Source organism: Parus major, chromosome 1 (assembly GCF_001522545.3).
Source record: "Parus major isolate Abel chromosome 1, Parus_major1.1, whole genome shotgun sequence".
Taxonomy (NCBI): domain Eukaryota; kingdom Metazoa; phylum Chordata; class Aves; order Passeriformes; family Paridae; genus Parus; species Parus major.
In genome coordinates this window covers 30,619,485-30,641,444 of record NC_031768.1, presented here as the reverse complement: position 1 = coordinate 30,641,444, position 21,960 = coordinate 30,619,485, and the positions used below count along the sequence as shown (strand labels likewise).

Genomic DNA, 21,960 nt, shown 5'->3' with positions numbered 1-21,960 from the left:
TGTTTATATTCTTAATACTGTATCTGCTGCTAATTACAGCCCAACAATACTAACTCAGTGTGCAAACAAGGCCATCATCCAAATATTGTTTTGCATAACCAGAATGCTGGGGTTGCAAACATTTGCATAATGTTTAATTATTTAGGCAGAACATAAAATTTGTCTTCCTCTCAAAAGCATTTTTGTGAAATGTCTCAATAATTAAACACCACTATGTTTATTAACAGCAGGGAAGATTCATCAAATGTATTAGTCAGAAAAAAGCAAGTAGCTGCATCTACAGTAATCAAAATATGCCATTCCAAAGTAGGTCCCCAAGCAAGGCAAACACCAGCGTGAGCTCCTATGTGCAACCAAGCAGAAGACAATTAAAAGTGTAACAGTTCAGCAGCTGCAACTTGAAGGGGTCAGGGAGTGAGAATTCAATGGCTTAATTCACTCTTTAATCGATACATTATATTTTAAGAAGACTGGTTCAATTTTATTGAGCCAGCTGAAGTGAGCCTTTTGTCTATGAAAGGTAAAATTTGGAGTCAGCTGGAGGCCTGCACGTGGTGCTGCAGTCTGGGAAAGGCATCTGCAGGCTCCTTCTCTGACACACTGCCCATTGGAAGGTGCCTGGCCCCATGCACCAGATGACAGGTCCACATTTGTCCCACTCCAGTGAGGCCTGGGATAGGAGGCTTTCTTCATAGACTTCCTCTAGGCAATTGCCTAACAGAGTGGAACAAAGCAAAACAGGATCTAGTGAAGTAGCCCAGAGGCACATGATAAAAACACCTGCCTTGATGGCATAAGAAAGGGGTTCCTTCTGCAGCATTTCTGCACCGTTGCTTGCTGATAGGGAAGAGTGACCAGTTTGGATCTCAGCCATTTTGGTGTGTAAATACAAAAATTCCCCTAAAATAAATGGCTGGAGAAGAGACTGAAGTTGACAAATGTTTTGGGATATCCAGCATCAGGCAAGATCCAGAGGTTATTTGAAGCAAGTAAAATTTGCAGGCTGCAGAGGAAGACACAGACCCTGGCTGTCACCTACCGGACTCCAATTTGATCAAAATAGCTTCTTTTGCCCAAGTATAAAAGCTCCAAATTGTATTAGGCTGTTTGAAAGGAAGGCAGAATTCAGGGTCAGAAATTGTTTCTCAGTTAAAGGAGCAATTGTCCACTAAATTAGGAGGAAGTATGTCTTATGTCCTGGGAACAAGCATTCACCACTAAAGTGAAATATTTTAATAATTTGAAATTATGAGCTTGCATATAAGAGAAGCATAAAATTAAAAGGTCATTTAATTTGGGTAAGATTGAGGTTTTTATTATTTCTTTTAAATTTGACTTTATATTTCAGTTGTATTTCAATAATGTTATGCAAGAAATTAAGCTTGTGTCCTTCTGCCCTCTCTGAAACTCATCTGCTACTTGCTAACAAGAACTCTGCATTACTCAAGCCAATTTTTGCAACATGCATGTAGTTAAGATATAGCCTTTTTGTCCCTCAATTACATAAAAGCAGCCAGGGAAACCACCTCTCCTCCTCCACTACCATTGGTGTAACTCACAGGACTCAGTCTGAAAATTACTCTTTTGTGGCACAATGCCAGGGGTCTGGTCACCCAGGACATGACGAGGGGATGGCTAACTTCGGTAGGTGAATTTGGGGAGGTGTTTGTGCACAAGGATAAAGCAATCAGGGAAATCAGCACAAGTCTATCTGCTGGAATAACCACCCTCTGCTTTCACCTCATGAAAACCTGGGCCCACATAATCAGGCTCTGACAGCAAATGCTGTGTTCTTCCTCAGTCAAAGCAAAACTGTCCTTCCCATCCTGCTTTAGGGAAGTAGGTCGCAAATCAAAATCTGCCTCCCCAATCTCTTTTCCACAACCCCAAGTTAAGTTAAAATATATTCTCCCTTTAATCAGGAAAGTTGGGGCATGAAAACACAATTCAAAAGCTCTCTTGTGAGCAGTGTACAACACCATCCACCATTAAAAGTGCCCTGCACTCTGCTGCTGGACCAAGCTCAGTAGCTGGATCTGATGCTGCAGAAACATAAGGCACCCTTGGGTGGCAGGCAGCTCACTCTGGGCTGCTTCAGCACACATGGAAAACAAACAGAAAATCATAGAGGAGGAAGCAGCAAGGAAACCGCACACTCAGAATTCTCAGCTGAGGTGGAAAGGTTCCCTCCGTTATCTCTAGCTCAAACTTCTTTATTTTGTATAGTTTTTCTTCCTTCCAAGGTTGTAGCAGCACTGTAGCCAGGCTGTGCCCACCACATTGCCATGCTGCACAAAAGCACAGGCAGCATATCAGGTGCTGGAGCACATCCTGTGGGCGCTGGAGCTGCATTTACTGAAGAAGCTTTGCAGTGCCGCAAGGTTGGGGGCCAGGGAGTCACTGGTGCCATGACTTGTCTTACCTGGGACTCTCATTGTTGTGGTTCAACATAAAGGCGTAAGCCAACCTGCAGGCTTCATTAAGCAAAAAGCAATCCCTTCTGTATACTTGAGGTGAGTGCTGCAGGAAGAGGCAAAGGAGTTAAAAGAAGGCAAGTTTTGTTTCAAGGAGTGGCTAGATGGGGAAGATGATGTCTGTTTTGTCTGGACAGGCTCAAGACCTTATTCTCCTGCCTTGTCTGCAGGCAGCCTGCCCATCAAAATTATCTCCGGTGCTGAGTGCAGAGAGGATGAGCCAACAGCTTATTAAATAGGAGTCTCTGTTATTTCTGCTGAGAAAGGTGGCTTTTATTTTCCTGAAGGGTTATTAACTGAATTCTTCTCTTGTCATAAGTCTGGTTGTTTTCCTCTGCTTTTTCCAGACAGTTCTCCCTTGGTTCTTCGATGTGGACAATGACTTGGAGGGATTTGCTGGTAGTTTCATTAAATCTGGGGCAGGAGATTATTATTATTATAAATAATATGGAAATAGGATTTCTTTGGGAGACAAAATCACCAGAGCCTGACTTTGGGACAAGCTTGGCTCTGCAGTTCAGCAACTGCTCATTTCTGATGGAGTGTTGTAACCTTCACAGTACCTTGGACTGCCACTTGCACAAACAGTCCCATGACTGGAGCTGGGCCCCAGAGATGTGTAAATACTGTTAGCCTCACCTCATCGTGGTCTGGCACCAGCTGCTGGCTGGGGAGGGCAGCACAGATCATGGTGGGCAGTAAGAGAGTCTTGCTGGATTCCTCTGCCTCCTCATCATCTCTGATGGGGCCATGGTTTTCTGCTGCTTGGCCCAAGAGCAGCATGGATGGCCCCTTTGCCTTGTTCCACAGCTGCCAGCATGGGTGACAAATGCCAGTGTAAAAGCAGGACTCATTGGTGCAAAGTGTTTTTTAGTAGACAGAGAATCACATAATTCTTTCTTTTTCCTTTTTTTAATTAGAAGTTTCTCAGGAAAAACTGACTCTCAAAGGCAGAGTAATAATTTACATGTCAATTCTAAACTAGAAATCAAGCCATATTTGGGAAAAAGTGGAGACTACTGGTTACAATGAGTTAAGATACCACAGTGCTTTGCTCAGCAACCTTGAATACTGTTCAATGGAATTATGAACCTGCAAAATACACCATATCATACTTATTTGCATAGGTAAATGAACAAAGCAAAAAGAAATCAACAGCAAAATTATTCAGTGTGATGGTGTGTGAGATAGAAGGAAGGAAGGAAAGTTGTTTTCAATCACTTTGCTTCAGTAATATTTATATGCTCTTAGCTGCATTCCTAACAATTCTTAAGAGAGAGATTTTGGGATCCTGGAGAGGGAGATAGTTCAGCACTTCCCAGAATGATCTCCATTTGAGTTGCCTTAAGTGAGCTAGAGTGGCTTTCTTCTGGGAATACAGCCAGTGTACATAGAGAGTCAAAATCTGCAGCAAAGGTGCTGCAAGATACTGCAAAGGAAGAAGAGCTGAATGGTCTGTGAATACATGTCCCATCAGCCCCTAGCTTCAAAGTGAAACAAGATGCAGAGAATTATCTGTGAGTATAAATCCATTAAAAAAATCTATATGTGTTCTTTACTTTGTGAAGTCAGATAATGAAAGATCCCATGCTACAAAAATTCAGCAGTTTCTGTCATTTGTTGTACATCTTGGCAAACACTGGGAGTATGTGAGCCTGAGTGAGACCCGTGCCCCACTGGAGCTGAAAAGTCTTCTCCTACAAGAGTTAATCCCATGCAGCCCCATTGTGCAGGATCACACAGGGTTACATTCCCCCCTGGGGTTTTTATAGACACACAGCACTGCCCAGTGTTCACATTCAGGTTGGGTTTTTTTTTGACTCTGTAACAGTACAAAAGTTATCTTCTAACACAAACACAAAATCCTATAATTAAACCTTTGTTACCCACAGCAGAGGACTCACCATGTATACAAAGCAAACATTTTGGCAAATTTATTGTGCTCCTTGAGACTAAGACAGAATTAATAGCATTGCAAAATTAAAGCAAGCTGCTTGCTACACTGCTGCTGGATTTTTTTCACTGGCAACAAGATTTTATGTTCCTCTTCATCTTGAAAAAAAATGCAACAGTTTTATTGTTGAAGGCAACACAGTGCAAAATACCATATCAAAGTAAAAACTGAGGAGATATTTTGGCCTTTAAAAACGACACTTCACTATCCATTTAATATCATTTTGTTGTTTTTTTTTTTTTTTTTTACATAAAATTATAAACATTGGGAGGAAGCTGATTAGGGTAATCCAACTAGTAAACTGCATAAACCATCAAATTTAGGGTTTTTGTGCTGAAAGACACCTGATAGATGATTTCATTTGCATTATGTGAGGCCCTTCACTGATGGGAAGGCACCTTGCTCATTAAACATAAAGCCAAAGATGTCTCATGCAGCACTTCTGGAAGAGGAAACTTCTATTTTTCAAGTCCATTTTGTTGTTGCTCTTTGACTGTAATTCCAACTTTGTTAGTTTATGTGCATGAGTCATGAACAAAAGATGAATTTTTACATTTTATTTCCCTGTTAGATGTTATATTGCAACAATATATATTGCAGCTGCCTGAGCAAAATGGATCAGCCTGAGCTAGTCATATTGCCTCTCAGCTGGAAAAGTATAATGATGTCCTCAGGAAAGCTGATCAGATCTGAAAGGCTTTTCTGGTGGCATAGAGTGTGAAACATAACTCATTGTTCATACAGAGGAGAGAACTGTATTTTTATTTGCATTTTTCTATTTCCACAAATGAGCCATTTCACCAAAGAAAAATACATGAGTTCTAAAGCTATTTTCTGCCTACCTACTGTAGGACACCTATGGCAAGTCCTACTTGCATGACCCTTTGTCTTAGAAATCTGGAGACAGAACAACACTGTGAGAAAATAAAAATTCCCCTGGCTGTCATATCAGAGGTTCAAGCAGACTACATTAACATTTAACTACGTTTTCTGTAAACCTTTTCATGGGGCAGCAATAATTAGAGGGTAAAAATCTGGTCTTTTTTTTATATGCTATATTCCTTAAATACAGAAACTGGGGCTTTTTTCAAGATTACTACAAAAGGTAATAGCATATCTTAACATTACCTTTTATGCTAATTAGTTAGTTATTTCAGAAGGGGTATTTTGAAAAGAGAGGGCGTTAAGATGGTTTATATTGTATCTCAAAAATGTGTCTATCTCTACTGTAGGTCCTAGAATATTAATACCAGAAAAGAAAAAAAATATCACTTGAGATTAAGGATTGTGCATGCTTGCTCATGGGGGAGAAGTCTGAAAATTTTTTGCACAACCAGCCTTTGGGCAATTGAGCCCAAGGTTGCATGTTCTGTAATTAAGTTACCATTTCTGGTGTGAATCTGTTTGACAGAGAGCTATCTTGCCACTTGTGATTTCAGCAAGTATCTCACGCTGCCTTTTGCCATCTGCAGGAAGGAGAAATCCCTGGGACAGCTGGCAGAACCCTTTTGGGAAGGGGCTATTGACTCTGCTCAGTGGTGGGCTGCAGCAGGTCTGTGCACAGCCCCATTCAGGACCCCAGCAGCCACGCAGGCTGACCCTGACAGCGATGCAGGCTCACTGGCTCTGTCATAAGGCTCTGACAAACATAAAACTAGCTTTTCCTCCTCCTGTTTTTAACAATGAAAGACAACCTGACTGAAAACCTTTAACAGCATCTCGGATATTCATGTGCTAAACTCTATTTTTTTAGTCATTACTAAATACAGTTGTCATTACCAAGAGAGCTCAGGTTTTCCTTCTCACCTCTGTAGAGAAGACTTCAAAATTGCAAACACAGGTGCTAGAAAATTTTATGTTTCCTGAAGACTCCCCAAATTTTTCCAAAGAGAGCATACTGTGATAATAAAACCAAAACCACTAATATAAACATAAATAAACCTAGGGATTGCAGTGCTAAGGTAGTAATTCACCCATGCATGCAAAAAATTGAATGCTTGTCTTAGCAGTAAGGCATCACAGGGTTTGTTCTTTGCTTCTGTAACTCATAGGGAGGTCTTAAAATATGTTCAGAGTAGTTTCAGTCAATCAGCAGCAAATGATTTATCTTGTCAATCTTGTTAAAGAAGCGAAGGTGAAGAGCCTAGGAGACTTCATGAGTGGGAGTCACAAACTGGTGGGAGAGACTCAGGGCAATGAGCATGAGGATGTTATATAAAGGTAGTCAAGTACAGACATGCTATCTGTATGTTACTGGTTTTTAATGAGAGGAGTTAAGATTATGTGGGGGGTGATATGTGAAGCTGGCGCTGTGATGAAATTCAGTTTTCCCCAGTACTTCAGTTTGAACTTTAGCTCCAGGATTTTCAGTTCTTAATTTTTAATTAAATTCATATTGACCATTGTTACTAATACCATCCTCCTGGCTGGGCATGAGGTTTCACAGGAAGGAAAGCCAGTTACAGCCAGATGAATCCAGGTAGGAAAGCAGCTGTGAATACATTGATGAGCTTCCAGCTGCAGTTCTCTTTCCTTACTGCTCACCTGCTTGAAAACACTGTACAACCAAGGTTGCTCACAGAAAGAATTGAGGAATGTTTTTCATGGTCACACATAAATGGGCATATTTGTGCCTCCCGAAACGCAACCTAACCCCAGAAAATGTACCACTGGCTTAGCTAGGCAAACCTGCAGCTCAAGCAACACATTTTAATGGAGTACTCACTAGCAGCTATTCAGGAATACCTCCATGGGCCTAACAGCTTTGGTAGAAAGTGTGTCACGTGATTCTAATGAAACACATCAAGAGAATCAGGATGTAAGTGCACAATTTATAACTGTAAACAGAGAAAACCATAACAAATAGAATTTTCCAGCAATAACACAAGTTCAGCAAACTTTAGCAAAGATCCTGTTTGGATACAAACATCATTAAAAGCAGAAAATGCAGGAAATACATAAGGCAAAAGTTTATTTTCTGAAGTGTAAGTATGTCCTTAGCATAATTTAAGTAATCCATCGCCATTGCAATTCTGATTGTTACAAAACTGAAGGTAAACTTTTTGACTGCTCCTATTGCACACTTTCTCCACAGCTGTAAAATAAAACCTTTCTGTATCAAGAGATTCTTGATCACACTGTGATTAGCTGGTTTGTAGGAGTTCAGTTAAGTAGTTGACTTAATTATGAAAGATGCTACTTGTTTGCATCATTCTACTTTATAATCTGCGGCATATCACTCCAAGCTTGAGACTTCTTTTTGGCCAGCTCCATCCATGATGGCTGATCCAGAACAACATTATTTGCTTTCTTCAAGTGGCTTATTTCCTCCTTGTCCACCAGTTCAGGTGATGGAGCTACTGTGAATAAAGCACATGGATATTTTACCCTTACCTGCTGTGCAACTAAACACCTTATTAAATACACTTTTATTAAATACTCCCCATGCCTTGCCCTGTGGTAGAAAATCTTTACATTTCACATGGAAGTTTCTTGTGCAATAAGTTATTGAGGAAACTACCATTCTGTGATCCAAACAATACAATGTTTTTCTCATCACTAATATATTTTGATCCCTAAATTTATCAAAACTCAGCATAACAACCTGGATTCTTTGCTGTGCCCTATGTTAACCCAGGCCAAAGAAGAGAGAGTCTTTTCATTAGCTAAAGTATTCACTTGTGAATTCCTCCTTTACTCAGCCCCCAACTCACAGGAATTTTATTACCTCAAAACTTCTGCCCTGCTTTCAAATTTTGATTTACCAAAGAGATTTACAACAAACTCATTGTGGGAGGACTGATAGATAGACAGTTTGTGATTGCACCATTCCTCAGCTTGCTGAGGAAGTCACATTTAAATTGTATGCTATTGTAAATATTTCTGTTTACATGTTACACTGGAAAAGTGAATTTGGGCCTCTGTCCTGTGAAAGGGCCTGGAATTCTTGATTCACGTTTCTTTCAACACAAGTTTTTGGCTACCCCTTTTTACTCTCTTGTTTGCAATGAAACTGGTCAAAAGAATATAAATGAATAAAACCTCAAATAAAATAATAAATAAATAAAACACCAAATAAAATCCCATGAGTTTTATTCATGAGTGCTGAGAAAACTCTTTGTCCTGGCTGATGTGGGGCTGAGGAAAAGATTAGGATCTAGCCCCTACTCCTTTTGCAGCACACTCAAGCAGGATTTTTTCTGACAAGGTTGTGAAATAGCAGCCTACATTTTAAGCGTTTTGTTTCTTACCAGGGACATAATGTGACAATGAATTGGTTCTCAGCAGGGCCTTCCCTTCAGACTTTGTGTCTTTCCTCTGCTCTTCAGAAGTGGTTTTAGGTGCCAAGTGTGAAGGTTTGCTCCATTGTTGCCTCACTGGCCCCTAGGCAGAGAGAGGGATAAAATCCAGGGATTTTAATTCAGGGAGAATGAGTTCAGTTTGGAAGAACATGATCAAAGTAGTAGATGGGAAGCCTGCCACAATTCAGCAGATACTGGTCCCAATCCTCTCCCTTGAGCTGATACTTGTTCAGAAAGTTACAGTGTTTTCATGTAACATCCATGATACTCAATTTTACAAATTAAAACTTTCCCTCCATATCTCTTATTCATAATGGTATGAGTAGATAATTATAGTCTTCACTGCAAAATGTATTCCAAGTTCTTTGCACATCTCTACAAGCATATACAGGATTTGGAAATAGCCTCATTCTCTCATGTTTTCCTTCCGTCTCCCAAATTTTGTGTGCTAGGGCACTGTATTTTTGGACAGTTGATGGTAAATGGATTTTTCATTAAAAAAAAGAAGTCAAACACATCCTCCAATAGATTTACTTGCCAGTATCAAAAACTACCCTGAAGTGATAGTGCCTAGTGCCATGTGGGAGAAAGAGAAACTGGGAGTAGTACAGTGGCACCAAGCCTCACATGTTGCAGTCAGAAGCATCTTGGCATGTTTCTCTGCTAGCTGCTATGGGGAAATAAAATGCATGGCATGAATTTCAGAGATCATTGCCAGCTAAAATCTGGAGTTTCCTGTTCTGACATAGAAACTGTATTTTGGGATTGTGTTGGGCATTAATGCAGTTCAGAAGTTTGCCTAGACATCTTATTATGTATTATTTCTTGTTAACCTAACCACTGCTATTTTTCATCATCTAGAAATCATCTCTTATTCCATGATATAATACACCTGTCTGAGGTTCTAGCAGTACCACCAAGAAAGTAGATCATTTGCATTGGGAATGCCACAGTGGTATAGGACACACATGCTCCTGCATCAGAGCAGGGTTCTTATTTGTGCAGGATCAAAACAGGCAGCAGGTTAGTGTTCTGGATTCATGCCAAGCACTTCTGCTGGCACAGCCGTGTCATCAGGGAAGATCATTTGCTACAGGTATCACCCCTGATCTGCATGGGATCTCTGAAGGGGCAGTGTCAGCCCATATTCCATGGCACCACATGGGCTTCTGGATTATCCATATACAGGGAACCAGAATTTATATATTGGCACTCTCTGCAAGTGCAAAAGCTATTTTTATCCTATTTCACTTCTCAGGGCTCTAAAAATTGTTACCTAGGAGCTTCTGGGACCAAGCTGTTCATTCAGTGTTAAATCAGTCAGGAGGTATAAGAGGTTCAGCAAAAGGCTGTGCTTAGAAGGATAGCTAGAGAGAACATATTTCCTCTGCATTGAGGAGGATCAAAGACTACAATTTAGCACTTCATTTTGGGTATTTTAGCATGCAATACACATGTCAGATCTGGTAGGTATGCCAAAAAATTTTACACACTCCACATAGTTCCAGGATTTCTTGGAGACACAGAATTACATATCTCAACAGAAAACTTTGAATCTGTAACACGTTTATGAGAGCAGTGTTTTTGTTAGTTACAGTTACACTCATTAAGTATCTGAAATCTTTGTGGCATGACTGGTAACAGTAGATCCAAAGAGTACTACATCATAAATTTGTACTGCAAGTACCTCTGTTTGTTCCTTTCCTTTATTCTGTTTCTCTGCATTTGACTTATTATCTGGAGCCACAAGCTTGTCTCTGTCGAGTTCCTTCTCCTGATGCATGCCCCTCTGCTTTTGCCTTGCAATGGAAATCCAGGATGGCTCTGTAGGAGTATCAGGATCTCTTCCAGAGTCTCCAGCAGCCACGGGGGAAGGCACGCTTTTCTCTGTTGACAGATTATTTATGTACATAGTTATAGGAAAAAAAAAGTTGTAATTAGCTTCAGCTCATATTTCTCAATATACTGATTGGTCCCAGGATATGAAACCATCCTGGATAAATAGGAATTCTGTTTAGTTTGGTCTCCAGAGAGCAATTTTCCCGTGCTCAGAGGTTTAAGTTTAGGTTATCATTCTTCTGGTGAGAAATGCTTTGCATCTTTGTTCAGCTGGAGTCGGTGTCACTGCCCTCACATGAGGGAGATGCAAAAAACATGAATCAAACTTCACTAATCTACCCATTTGTCAAGGTCTGGCCCTTCTGCTCCCTCTTCCACGGTATCTTAGAGACAAGCAGCAGACTATTCAAATGTGGACACAGAGGGACTGAGGTGTTGCAAAGGCAACCTTTTCCCCACTGTGGCTGCCTTCAGCTCCCACCCTTCTGATGTCCAAGCAGCAGCAGCCCATGCCTTAATTGTTTCCTGCTTTTCTTCCACCCTTTTAGGAGCAGCTCTCCCCCAGCTCCATGGAGTCTGCAGGTGCCATGGGTGCCTGTGCACAGCAGTCTGTGGTGTCTGAGCATACAGAAGTACTGCTAAAACCACAGAGCAACTTTCAGGTTTTTGATGTGAGGTTTACGTTAACTCATCCCTGCTGATGCTGACCATGGTCTTCACTGGGGCCAGTAACTTCCACTGGGCTCTACCAGAAATGAGACTTGAGTGACACAAAAAGAAAAAGACAGTTTCTGGAGAAGCAAGTCAAAACTACTACCCTTCTGACCTCACAACTGCTACCCAAGGATGTGCAGAATCCAGGGTTGTGGGAAAGAGAAATACCCTGTATTCAAATATTCTGAGAAGGGAAATCCTATCTATTCACTGAACAGAACTCAGTCAAGAGAAGAGCCTCAGGAGTTCCACTGACTCCATCCCCCTGGTCCTCCATTTTTTAACTCACACTGAACACGAAATTGAGTTTCCCAATGAATGGTAGAGCTTCTGTGTAGTTTAAATGAGGAGCAAGAACATGGCTAACAATCTTAGACCCAAAAAGGTTGATTTCATCTTTCCCAGCCAGTTCTGGCCATTGATGTATCAAAATTTACTGAAGGTTCTTTCAGAGCAGACGTTAAGCTTCTCATCCTCAAATCATGTGTGGTCCCACTCTTTGGAAAAGTTTGTTATTTAGTCAGCATCCTTGTTCAGGAAACTGGGAGGAGGCAGACCCAGCCAGGAAGGATTACTGCCTTAGGGTCCCCCTGGGGGCTCAGCTGCTCTGCTGACGTAGAGCCAGCCATGGGACCCTGTGGCACTGTCACACATTTCTGGAGCACTATGGTCTAGTTTGGCAGAATGTAGCCCAGATCAGGAAAGCAGGCAAATGTCTCTGAAGGCACATTTGAGATGCCTTATGAAGGCATGGAAGATAAAAGGGATGATGCACTCCCAAGAGCTGGAGTCTGCCAACACAGGCACATTATGAAAGCCCACAAACTTGCTTTGCTCAGGGATTTTCTCAAGTCATTTTTATACCTCACCAGAGAGAGAGTAGTTATTTGAACAAGAAAACATTGTAAAGCCTATGTCAGCTAAAAAATGAAAAAGATAAAAAAACCCATGCTTTAATGCCAAAGCAAGATGTTTAGCCAGCTGATGCCTGCATTTTCCTTCACATTCACCTCATGCAATCTTGCAGGAAAACCTCTGAAAGAAACAACTCAGAAGTTCAGCTGTGCAAATGCAGCACAGATAAAACAGGGCCCCTGAACACTGAAGGAACTTCTCTCCCTCTTGGACAGCATGTTACTCCAATTCTCTGCATCTCACCTAACCCCCATCTTTGCAAGACATCATCTTTTCCTCCCATAATCTTTTTCCAATCATTGTCTCTTTTTACCTTCCACTGGCTCTTCTTGCTTCATTTTTATCTCATTTTACAGGATAATAAAGAATAAGGCTGGGAGAGATCTCAATTTGTCATGTAGTCTATTCTTCAACTGCAAGGCAAGATCAGCTGAAAGATCAGTTTCACAGAAACTGTTTCCTCACAAATATGTATCTAACTCTCCAAAAACAGGACAGGTCTCAGAGTCTCCCTAGGCAACCTATCTTATGGCATGGCTCTTTTTTTCTACTATTTTTTTTTTTTTTTTGCATGTTGGGTAAGTTAAATCTTCCTTGCTCTAATTTAAATCCTTAACTACTTCTCCTACACACTATGGACACGAGCAGATTACTCATAGTCTCCTTGCAACAGCCTGTTATGCATTTGAAGACTTAGACCATGTTTTCCCTATTTTTTTAACTTTCCTGATTAATCATATTCTCTAGATCACTCTTGTAGGAATTGTCCTAGTTTGGTCAAATCTCCTTCAAATACAATGGTCAGAACTGGCACTTGAGATGGAAACAGTGTTAGCATCAGCTGACATGGAAGGACTACACCACTTCACCTGGAATGGTTTTCTGTACACGTCAGTCAGTGCCCCTTAACTTCCAAAGCTCTCCAAGATAACCACTAGCAAGTCAAAGTCTGCTAGCCCATCTTCTCTCTAACGTAGGGCAAACCTCATTAGGATCTTCATAAGTAAAACCACACAGTTGAAATGATGTGATGTCTGCTAAGGCACATGCCATCACGTTCCCTCCTTTGTTTGCATCCATGCCCTTAAACCAATCTGCAGCCATCTGCACCTTTTCAGGTGGTGGGCAATTTGGGCAGGACTTTCTAGTGCATTGCCCAGTAAAACCAGGTGCTATGTTTCATCAGTTCCTGAAGCACTCCTGTGGCACACAGATGAGCTGCCATGACTGAAGGTCATGTCCCATGTTCCTCAGAGCCAAGGAGCAGCTCTCTGGCTAAACAGCTGCAGACACACCACCACATGCATCCCCTTCCACCACCTCTTTACCTTCCTTCACCATCTGTAATGTCTTGGTGCTCAAAAACTCCGATGCCTTTATCCTGAAGGACCTTTACAATCCACCCACACTTTTTGATGATGCTGGGAACTGGCTTCTACCCTGATGCCGCTTGTGATGTACACCTTAATTGCTGTGACAAAACTAAATCCCCCTTTGTGTTTTGTCCCATTTTCCCTGTCACACCCCAGGAGCTTTATGTAAACCTCAAGGTTGTTCCTCCTCTGCCTCTACTACACAATCCACACTGACAAAATGAATGCTATGCCCAGGCTCTATTTACTGCACTACATGTAATGATCTTATTGGTACCTGTGCTCCCATTTCTCTGTCACCCTCATGAATTTAGAATTCATCCTGCTGTTTTGACTGTGCATTGCCTAGCAAAACAGGGTTCCCACTCCTGCAGTGATATGTCTGGAGGCTGGTATTATAACAATGTTTTTCATAAGGCAGACGCTCTAACGAAGGCACCAGGCACCCTTAATCTTTAGGCAGCTCTCCCTGATGAGATGCCAGACATCCTAGTCATGCCAATTAGAAGGCAGCCAAATTAGAGCCAGGTATCATTCCATAAGAGATGGTATCCAAATGTCCCTTTGATAGTAGGGAACAAAAGCTCTTTATCATAATCCTGAAGATTTTTTATGTATCTGTATGGGCCAACTTAGGACAGCAGAGTAGTATCACCTACAGAGGATTAAGAACTGATCTGCTGCTGGGAAAGGCTTTCTTGTATCTTTAAGCAATTATATTCTGCCCTTGTTCCTTTGAGTCTTTGCTGCAGAAAGTCAGACAGGCAGACAAGGCAAGGGAAGTGCCTTATCTTCAGAAAAAAACCCCATCAGATGCAACCCACACAGGATTTGCTACCTCATCCATCAGACAGAATTACTGTAAGGGGTAGAAGAGGCATATTCACTATTTATTATCTTTCCCATTGCCCAGAGGTCCTTTATATTCTCCCAGCTCCAATTAGATATGGTTTCTTGGCAGAATATGTGCACCATTGCTCCAGCCAGAAGGATGAAAGGTGGTGAAGTAATCCAGAAGATAGTATGGTTAAGAGAGCTGGCAGTTTAAGGTGACCTAAGACTGTCCTATGAAGCTCTCAGTACCCTAAGTGACACAAAAAACCAAAAAGCTTTCTCAGGAAGTGACTGTTCTCAAGGGAAGTGCTGCCCACACATCTTTCTGGTTTCATGACTGTCTTATCACCTTGAACAAGCTCTGTCTTATCTAGTCATGGGATAGTCCATGTGCTTTTATGGTTCACCACATGGCAAAGCACAGCATTTAAGAAACTGGGTAGCCAGAGCAGAACCGAAAGTACTCAAAAAGACAATTTTAATTCCTGCTTCTGCTGCATGTCACATGCACAGCAGCTTGCATGGAAACTCCCAGCTGGTAAATGCCAGTCTTAGGGAAATAACAATGAAGTACAAAATGCAAGTAGTGGCATCCTCCATCCAAAGCTGAGTCAGTTTTGACAGACCACAGCCACATGGAACAAATGCCCTGTGTTCCATTTCTCCTTTGTTGAAGCAGGGCTGAGCCTCTTCCTACCATGTTACACTTGAGAGATTTTCAGAATAAAACTAAAATCTAAATAATATTCTTAATTTCATATTACAACATGTTATTTTAAACAATGTGCTATTCAACTCATTCCTTAGTAACTTCATAAGCTAATAAAGGATATTGCTGGCAGCAATTTGTCTCTCATTCATTCACAGCTTTAACCTCATGATTGCATCTTTCCCTGGTTTCCCTGGAGTTGACTTGGCCTCAGGCTTTTTTGAAAGAGAGGAGCCCCTTCTTTCCCTTGGGATAAGCCACCAGCAGTGGAAAGATCCAGGTCAGAACTTGTCAAGCCAGTCTGTGCATAATGTCACCATGTATTAAAGCCAGCAATTAATGTAGGCTCCTGAGATCTTATGCTGCCACTTGAAACCACACCCAGAGGCTGCTGAAGCCTTGCCTCCATGTCTTCCCCACGAACACACACAGGACAGTCACAAGGTCAGCGGTTCTGCATTCTTCACCACTTTCACAGCTCCCAGAACAACCACTGAGGATAGCTCTGAAGCCAAGTGAACCACAGCCACCTTCTCAATTCCCTCCTGCAGATCAGAATCCCCTGGGCTCTCCTCCACTAAGTCTGAAAGCATCAGGGCTGGCTGCCTCAGTGGTCCTCTAGAGGGGGGGAAACTCCCCTGCTGCAACCCCACTTAATGCAGGTATCTGTTTCCCTTAGTATCTTACTAAAACTACTTTCTTTTTTTTCCTCAGACTAAAAGGTTATCATGCTACTGGTGAGAATTTCTTCTGCCTAAGTATTGTGGAAATAAATGTGTACACATCTCACTGATATTTGGATATTATCCTGTAATGTGTTTCAGACTGGTTGTATGAACAGTAAGATGAAGAAAATACATTAATCTTAATGTATGAAAGGAACTATGATTGACTTGTTATTGTGCATGGATTTATACACACACACAGAAAATGAAAGAAAAATACATATCTATTTCTGTCTATTGACAGATAAATATACTTCCTGTATTCAAATGTACCTCTCTGTGTGTGCTGCTGATATGGATAAACACAGTAAAGACATATTTAACCATTACCCTGAGATTTAGGGATTAACTATCTTTTTTAGAGATGGCCTCAGATTTCTTTAAATCTGTGACCTGTTTTCTATACATCTAAAAGCTGTTTTGCGCACAAAAATTTTAGCAGAGGCTCTTTATGACATATAAGTCTCATACTTGGAAAAGAACATCTTATGCCTTCAAGAACTGCAAAGAGTGGTTTTTCTTGCTATACATGTGTGCAGGTGAAAGGTCAGAGCCAGAATTTCAAGTCTTTTGAAAGTCAAACCACTTACAGCAAGCAAAGCTAGCTTGTGGATTCCTTGAGTGTTTTAAAAGCAAACATACTCAAAACTAATCCAAACAACTTTACACAGGGAGATAACACCCTCTGTATGTAAGTGTCATTATTTTATAACACTGCTTATGCATGCATATTTAATTCCACACTGTTGTATCTTTGCTCATTTATAAAACACCAGTTATTTTAATAAGAGCTTCACAAATGCATAAAGCCTTTAGAATATCCTGGCCTATATATTTCCCTTTGTTCATTAATGCACTACATGCATTCATGTCAGTATACACACCCAATTCCTTAATTTCAGACAAAGGTATTCTGAAGATTTGCTTAAGTATTTCTGACAATTCTTTCTTCCCCATGCTGCTCTGAGAGGTATTTGACTTTTGATTGGATCTATACCACCGATGCCAGAAGAGTCTTTTTTTACACAAGAAACTGCTGTTTGCATCAAAGTCTATTTCACTGCTGGTAAACAGCTGTGTTGCAAAATAACCTGACACAACTTAGAAAGAAACTTCTTTCAGGAAAAAAAAAAAAAAAAAAGACAAAAAAAAAGACAGCTTGTTTTTCAGCCATAGCCAGTTCAGCATTAAAGCAATGTCTTTTTGATGTAGAGAAAAACAGTTCTCTTGTTATTCCAGAGCCTGTATTTCCCAGACAGTACACACCAATTTCATTCACCATAAAATCCATCATTCTTCCCTGAGCTTTTGCTCTGTTCAGAGGATGCCTCCCCAGTCTAGCTCCTCAGTCACTGATTTTGTTTATCCTAATATGCAGATTCAGACAAGCATTGCTTATGGTTTCACTGTTGTAATAACCTGTTAGCATATGGTAATTGTTTCTGCCCTTTACAGGATTTATAGCAAAGTGTATCAACTCCAAACAACACAGCTTAACCTTTTAAATCTTACAAAGACTTGTGCCTTTAGCTCCAGAAACTTTAAAATTACTCTTCCTGGGGTGACTAATTCCACACAGACATTAAAGAGCTTCCTTGCAGCCTGACAGAGGTAAAGCAATCCCTCACTAGTTCCCCAGAAAGCTCTGGAGAGCAGGAGTGCTGCTTTCACCTGGCATGGTAAGCCAGCATCCCATCAGCTCTCCTGTTCCTTTGGTACCAAGACTGCTGAAAAGCTAAAATGTGAACTGGATGAATCACATTGCTCCTGCTGACCTCCATGACACAGCAAATTGACTTTTTTTAAATGCGCGTACATGAGACGGGAACTACATCCCCTTGTATCACAATTTCACAGCTTGTCTTCTTGTTCAGCACATAGATTTCCTAATATGTGGTGGGAAGAAACTCCCTGACAGCAAAAATTGTCTCCTGATGGTGACCACAGCTCTTTGAAAAGCCTGATGAACTCAAGGGCTAGGAGAGGGCTGACTGGGTATAAGGAGAAAAAAAGGAGTGAGTGTCCAGGCCAGAGATGCCTGATTAGACACATGTGATCCATGAGAGGCTGTGTTGATTTTGTCAGATTTCTCCTGTTTGCAGTTGCAAAGACACAGTCCTGACTCAATGAGCTGAGGGAAACTTTTCAAAGAGCTTAAAATTATTTTTGGACAGGGCTATTGCCCTGCTAAATCCTCATTGCATGCCATGACTCTCCTGTGCCTCACAGAGGGCCTCATTTGTGGGGTCACTATGCAATTTTTTCCAATAAAGCTAGTGTGGTTCCAGGGCACTCAGAGGAGGTGGGCACACCTCATTCACCCATGACTTCAGATGGCCAGGTCAGGCTGATGTGACAACTTAGCACTGGGAAGTGCTTGGTCAGGTGTCTGAAGAAGGCAGTAGATAAGGAAGAAAATTAATTGCAATCACAGACCAATCTGAACTATCATTTTAAACAACCTCAGGCTATAAAGATTTGGTGTAATACTCTCAGGTGGAGGAGAACAGAGCAGGACTTCTTAACACTTTCAATTTCAGGTGCATGCATTTCTATCAGGGAGACCAAGGCACAACTATCACCCACAGATCCTATTTTGTAGAGGGTGGTCCTGCATCTCAGGATCTCAGCACAGTCTCCTTCATCCTAGGGCTGAAGAGCCACAGGAGAAGCCCGGAGGAGAAATGTGCTCCCTGGCTTCATTTCTTCCCCTTCTTCCTTTTCCAGTACTCATTGTCTTTCACTGCAGGAAGGCATTCCAGTCCATTTCCAGTCCCATCTGGGACTGAGCAAGAGGAATGTGATAAAGCACTGTGAGGGAGCACTGGTACTCCCACTGCTCTCTTCCATACCCTGCCACAACAACCCTGCTAGAGGAGGTCTTCTCCTCTCTTGTCCCAGTATGACCATCCCCAAAATCTCAGTCCATCAGAGATGTGGGCATCACTACAAATAATCAACTACTCAGTGCAGCAGAGGGGAAATTGCCTTCAATGGGAGTGTTGAGATTATATACATATTTTTTATATATCTCCTGTCTTGCCTGCAGGGTGTGGGGAGGCTCTGGCTGGATGGCTGTGGGGACCTCATCCAGCTGTGGATCTTAATGAATTTATTTCCTTTATGATGTCAGAGAGAGCAGGAAACTGAATGTGGACAAAGTCCTTCAAAAATGTCTGTGATGCTGTAGCAGGGGACAACAGGAATCAGATGTCACTCAGCATCAGCAAGTTGCCTCTGGGGCCAGAAAGATACTTCTGTCACCCTAGAGGACAAGTGGCCTCCTGTACCCTGAGATCTTCTTCTGTCTTGGTGTTTCCCTACTCCAAAGCTCAGAGACTGACCCCAGTCAGAGAAGAGCAACGAGACTGGGGGAAACTCTGCAATAGCAGAGAGACACCCTATTATTTGCATGGCCAGCATCTTCTCGCATTCTTAACATCAAACCCATGCCCAGATAGGTCCAGGACAGGGAAGATTTTTCTTCAACATACCAGAACACCTAGAGTTTTATTTTTTCCCCTCTTGGCTGTTCTCTGAAGTGATGAGCAGAAGTCTGCTGCTAGAACTGATTGTGCTTCACCTAACTTGTTTACTGTCATTGCAAAGACCCCAGACAGTGGTGCCACTTCCAGTCTTTTCTGTTCTCTGCCTGTAGTCCACAGTACATTAGTCCCAAGAGGTCTGATTTTTTTTTTCATCTCTGACCCAATTATATAATACAGACAACAGAGTGAAATATAACTATCTGCAGTAGACTTGATCTTTTGGTCTCTCCTGGCTTTGAACTCCAGGAAGCTGCAGGGTTGTTAATTTTTGTTTTAAACTAGGAAAGTGTAATGATAAAGATAGATAAATGAATAAGAAAAGCTCACAGGAGGCAATAAATAAATGGTGTGTTTACCATGGCAGGCAGTGACAGGGCCTCATTGTATTTCTGCCTCAGTGCTCTGGTGAAAAAGAAGGTCTAGAGGTCTGAGTCACTCATCCCACACAGGGCACTATACTTAATATGTGCTCTTGGATTTTGAATTGCCATGCAGCAGCTCTAAATGGGGACACTTAGTACCATGTTATTTCTGTTTTCCAATATGTGCTACATGTATTTTATTTTTTGAGTGTCCCTTTGAACATCCTTTAAACAATACCCCAAAATTCAAAAAACAGAGGTAAAAATATCTTATTCTGTCTGCTGTTTCTTCCCTGCTGTCTTTGTGATAATCTTTTCAGCAAGGGAAAATAAGGGAGCAACATCACTGAAGGCAGAGCCATCAGCTCGTGCTCACCAGGCAGATACAACAGTGCTGCACCTTGTTCTCTCACAGGTAAGGCTGCTCTTTGCAAGCAAAGGTAACTTTATAAAGTTTTGGGAGTCTTACCAGGCACTTTACAAGCAGTTGACTGTTTCTCCAAGTCTCTGTCTTCATTGCTGGATTCAGGAGAGTGAATAGCTTTGTCCTGTTTCTCCTTGCTTGCAGTGGTGTTTGGAATGGTTATACTTTGCAACACTGGCTTTTTAGGCAGTGGAGGTTTGCTGCTAAGCTGTTCAGAGGACTTTGCTTTGAGTTTGATCTTTTCATTTAAAGAATCACCGGTATTTGTATTGGCTGTTTTTCTGATCTCTGCCTTATCACCTCTTAGAAAGGAAGTCAGTCCCTCATTTTCTAAATTAAATTCTGCACTGTATCTTTTAATCCCTTTTGATTCTGGTGGTGAGTTGTCTTCATATTTCAAGGACAGTGAGGTGGATCTAAGTTTCACTTGAAAAGGATTTTTATCTTTACAACCTGGCTGATTCTGAGATACCACTGAAGAACTGCTTGACATTGGTACTGCATCAACAGCTGGGGAAACATAACCGGCCAAAATTTCTGTAGGTTGTCCTGTCTTCTCAGAGTAGGACTCTGGCAGCAAAGTCTCCTTTTTGTTGCTACTTTTTTCCTCATCCAATTCTGATCCTTTCTGGAAGTCATCTTGCCACTTCTCATTTCTTGAGGTGACCTTTGCTTTGGACAGGAAGAATCCAGTATTTAATGGGCTTTCCAATTCCGATCTTTCTGGAAAATGCAGGCTTCTGGTGCTTGGCCTCTCCCATGCAGAGGAAACGGAAAACTTTTTGAAGGCATTGAGTTCATTGACCGCCTTTTCAGCTTTCTTTCTCAAATGTTCCTCCTTGTGGACCGGTGACTGACTGTTCTCCTTATCAGAAGCAGCTGCCTCTTGTGCAGTCTTTATTTTCTCTAGACAGCACAAAGTAGATGATTCCATCTGCATTGAGGAAGCAGGATGTGAAACATGGAATGAGTCTGTGGGCTGGGACGAACCCATGAAAAGCTCCTTGCTGGACTCTGACAATAGAGTAAACTCTTTGTCTGCCCCTTTATTGCCAGGCATTTCCACAGGTACCTGATCCTCCTTCTGTTTATTTTCTTCTGACCTTCCCAAGAAAACAATACTATTCTCATTAATTGAAATATTTTCCTGAGAAGGTAATTTATTTAATGGAAACACAGTAGGAAGCTCCTTATTTTCTTGATTTACAATATTGATTGACACATCCCCAGACAACAGAACCAGTGTTTCTGAGAAATCTTCTTGCTTTTGTACTTCTCTGTCTAAACAGGAATAGGAAGAAGTTGCAGGGTCTTTGCCTTCTGACAGCAGTGAGGACTCAGACTCCTCACGTGTCATTTCCAGTGTTGGTTGGCAGTCCTCTGGCGTATTCTCTGGTAGCAGGGTTTCCTGTCTAACAGCAGACTCGGAAGCAGGCTGAGTCATCACTGGTCTCAAAGCAGGGGGGACATCCTCAGGCATTCTGGGCTTTGGCCAGGAAGCCACATTCTGCGTTGCAGCTGCGCTGCATGGCAGTTCTTGATTGCTGGGTTTGAATACAGCATCATCCTCTTCTTCTTCCTCTGGGGTACAGCTCAAATCAGTCAGAGATTCAGACTGGGTCCTCTGTAAAAAAGAAATTCAGAAAGCCCCATCACCATGTACAACTTCACTTTTTTTCTTATTTATCATTACATTTACAGCCGAGATCTTAGAGATGGAGGCAATACTTGCCTCCAGTGCTGAGCTTGCAGTTTTCTTAACCTACAGACTGGATGCTTTTTTAACTA

At 41.6% G+C, this 21,960-nt stretch overlaps 1 protein-coding gene across 1 annotated transcript in view; it reads right to left on the bottom strand.

Annotated features, from left to right (window-relative positions):
- Nucleotides 1–7,239: 7,239 nt before the first annotated feature.
- The window catches only part of CRACDL (CRACD like), a 68,997-nt gene continuing 54,276 nt past the window's right edge, over nucleotides 7,240–21,960 (bottom strand). Inside the window, exons 9-12 of the mRNA XM_033519604.1 lie at nucleotides 20,218–21,796; nucleotides 10,417–10,616; nucleotides 8,679–8,811; nucleotides 7,240–7,787 (exon numbers count right to left, since the gene is read on the bottom strand). Coding sequence (XP_033375495.1) covers nucleotides 7,642–7,787; nucleotides 8,679–8,811; nucleotides 10,417–10,616; nucleotides 20,218–21,796 — 2,058 coding nt within the window. The 3' untranslated portion in view covers nucleotides 7,240–7,641. The remainder of the gene's footprint in view (nucleotides 7,788–8,678; nucleotides 8,812–10,416; nucleotides 10,617–20,217; nucleotides 21,797–21,960) is intronic.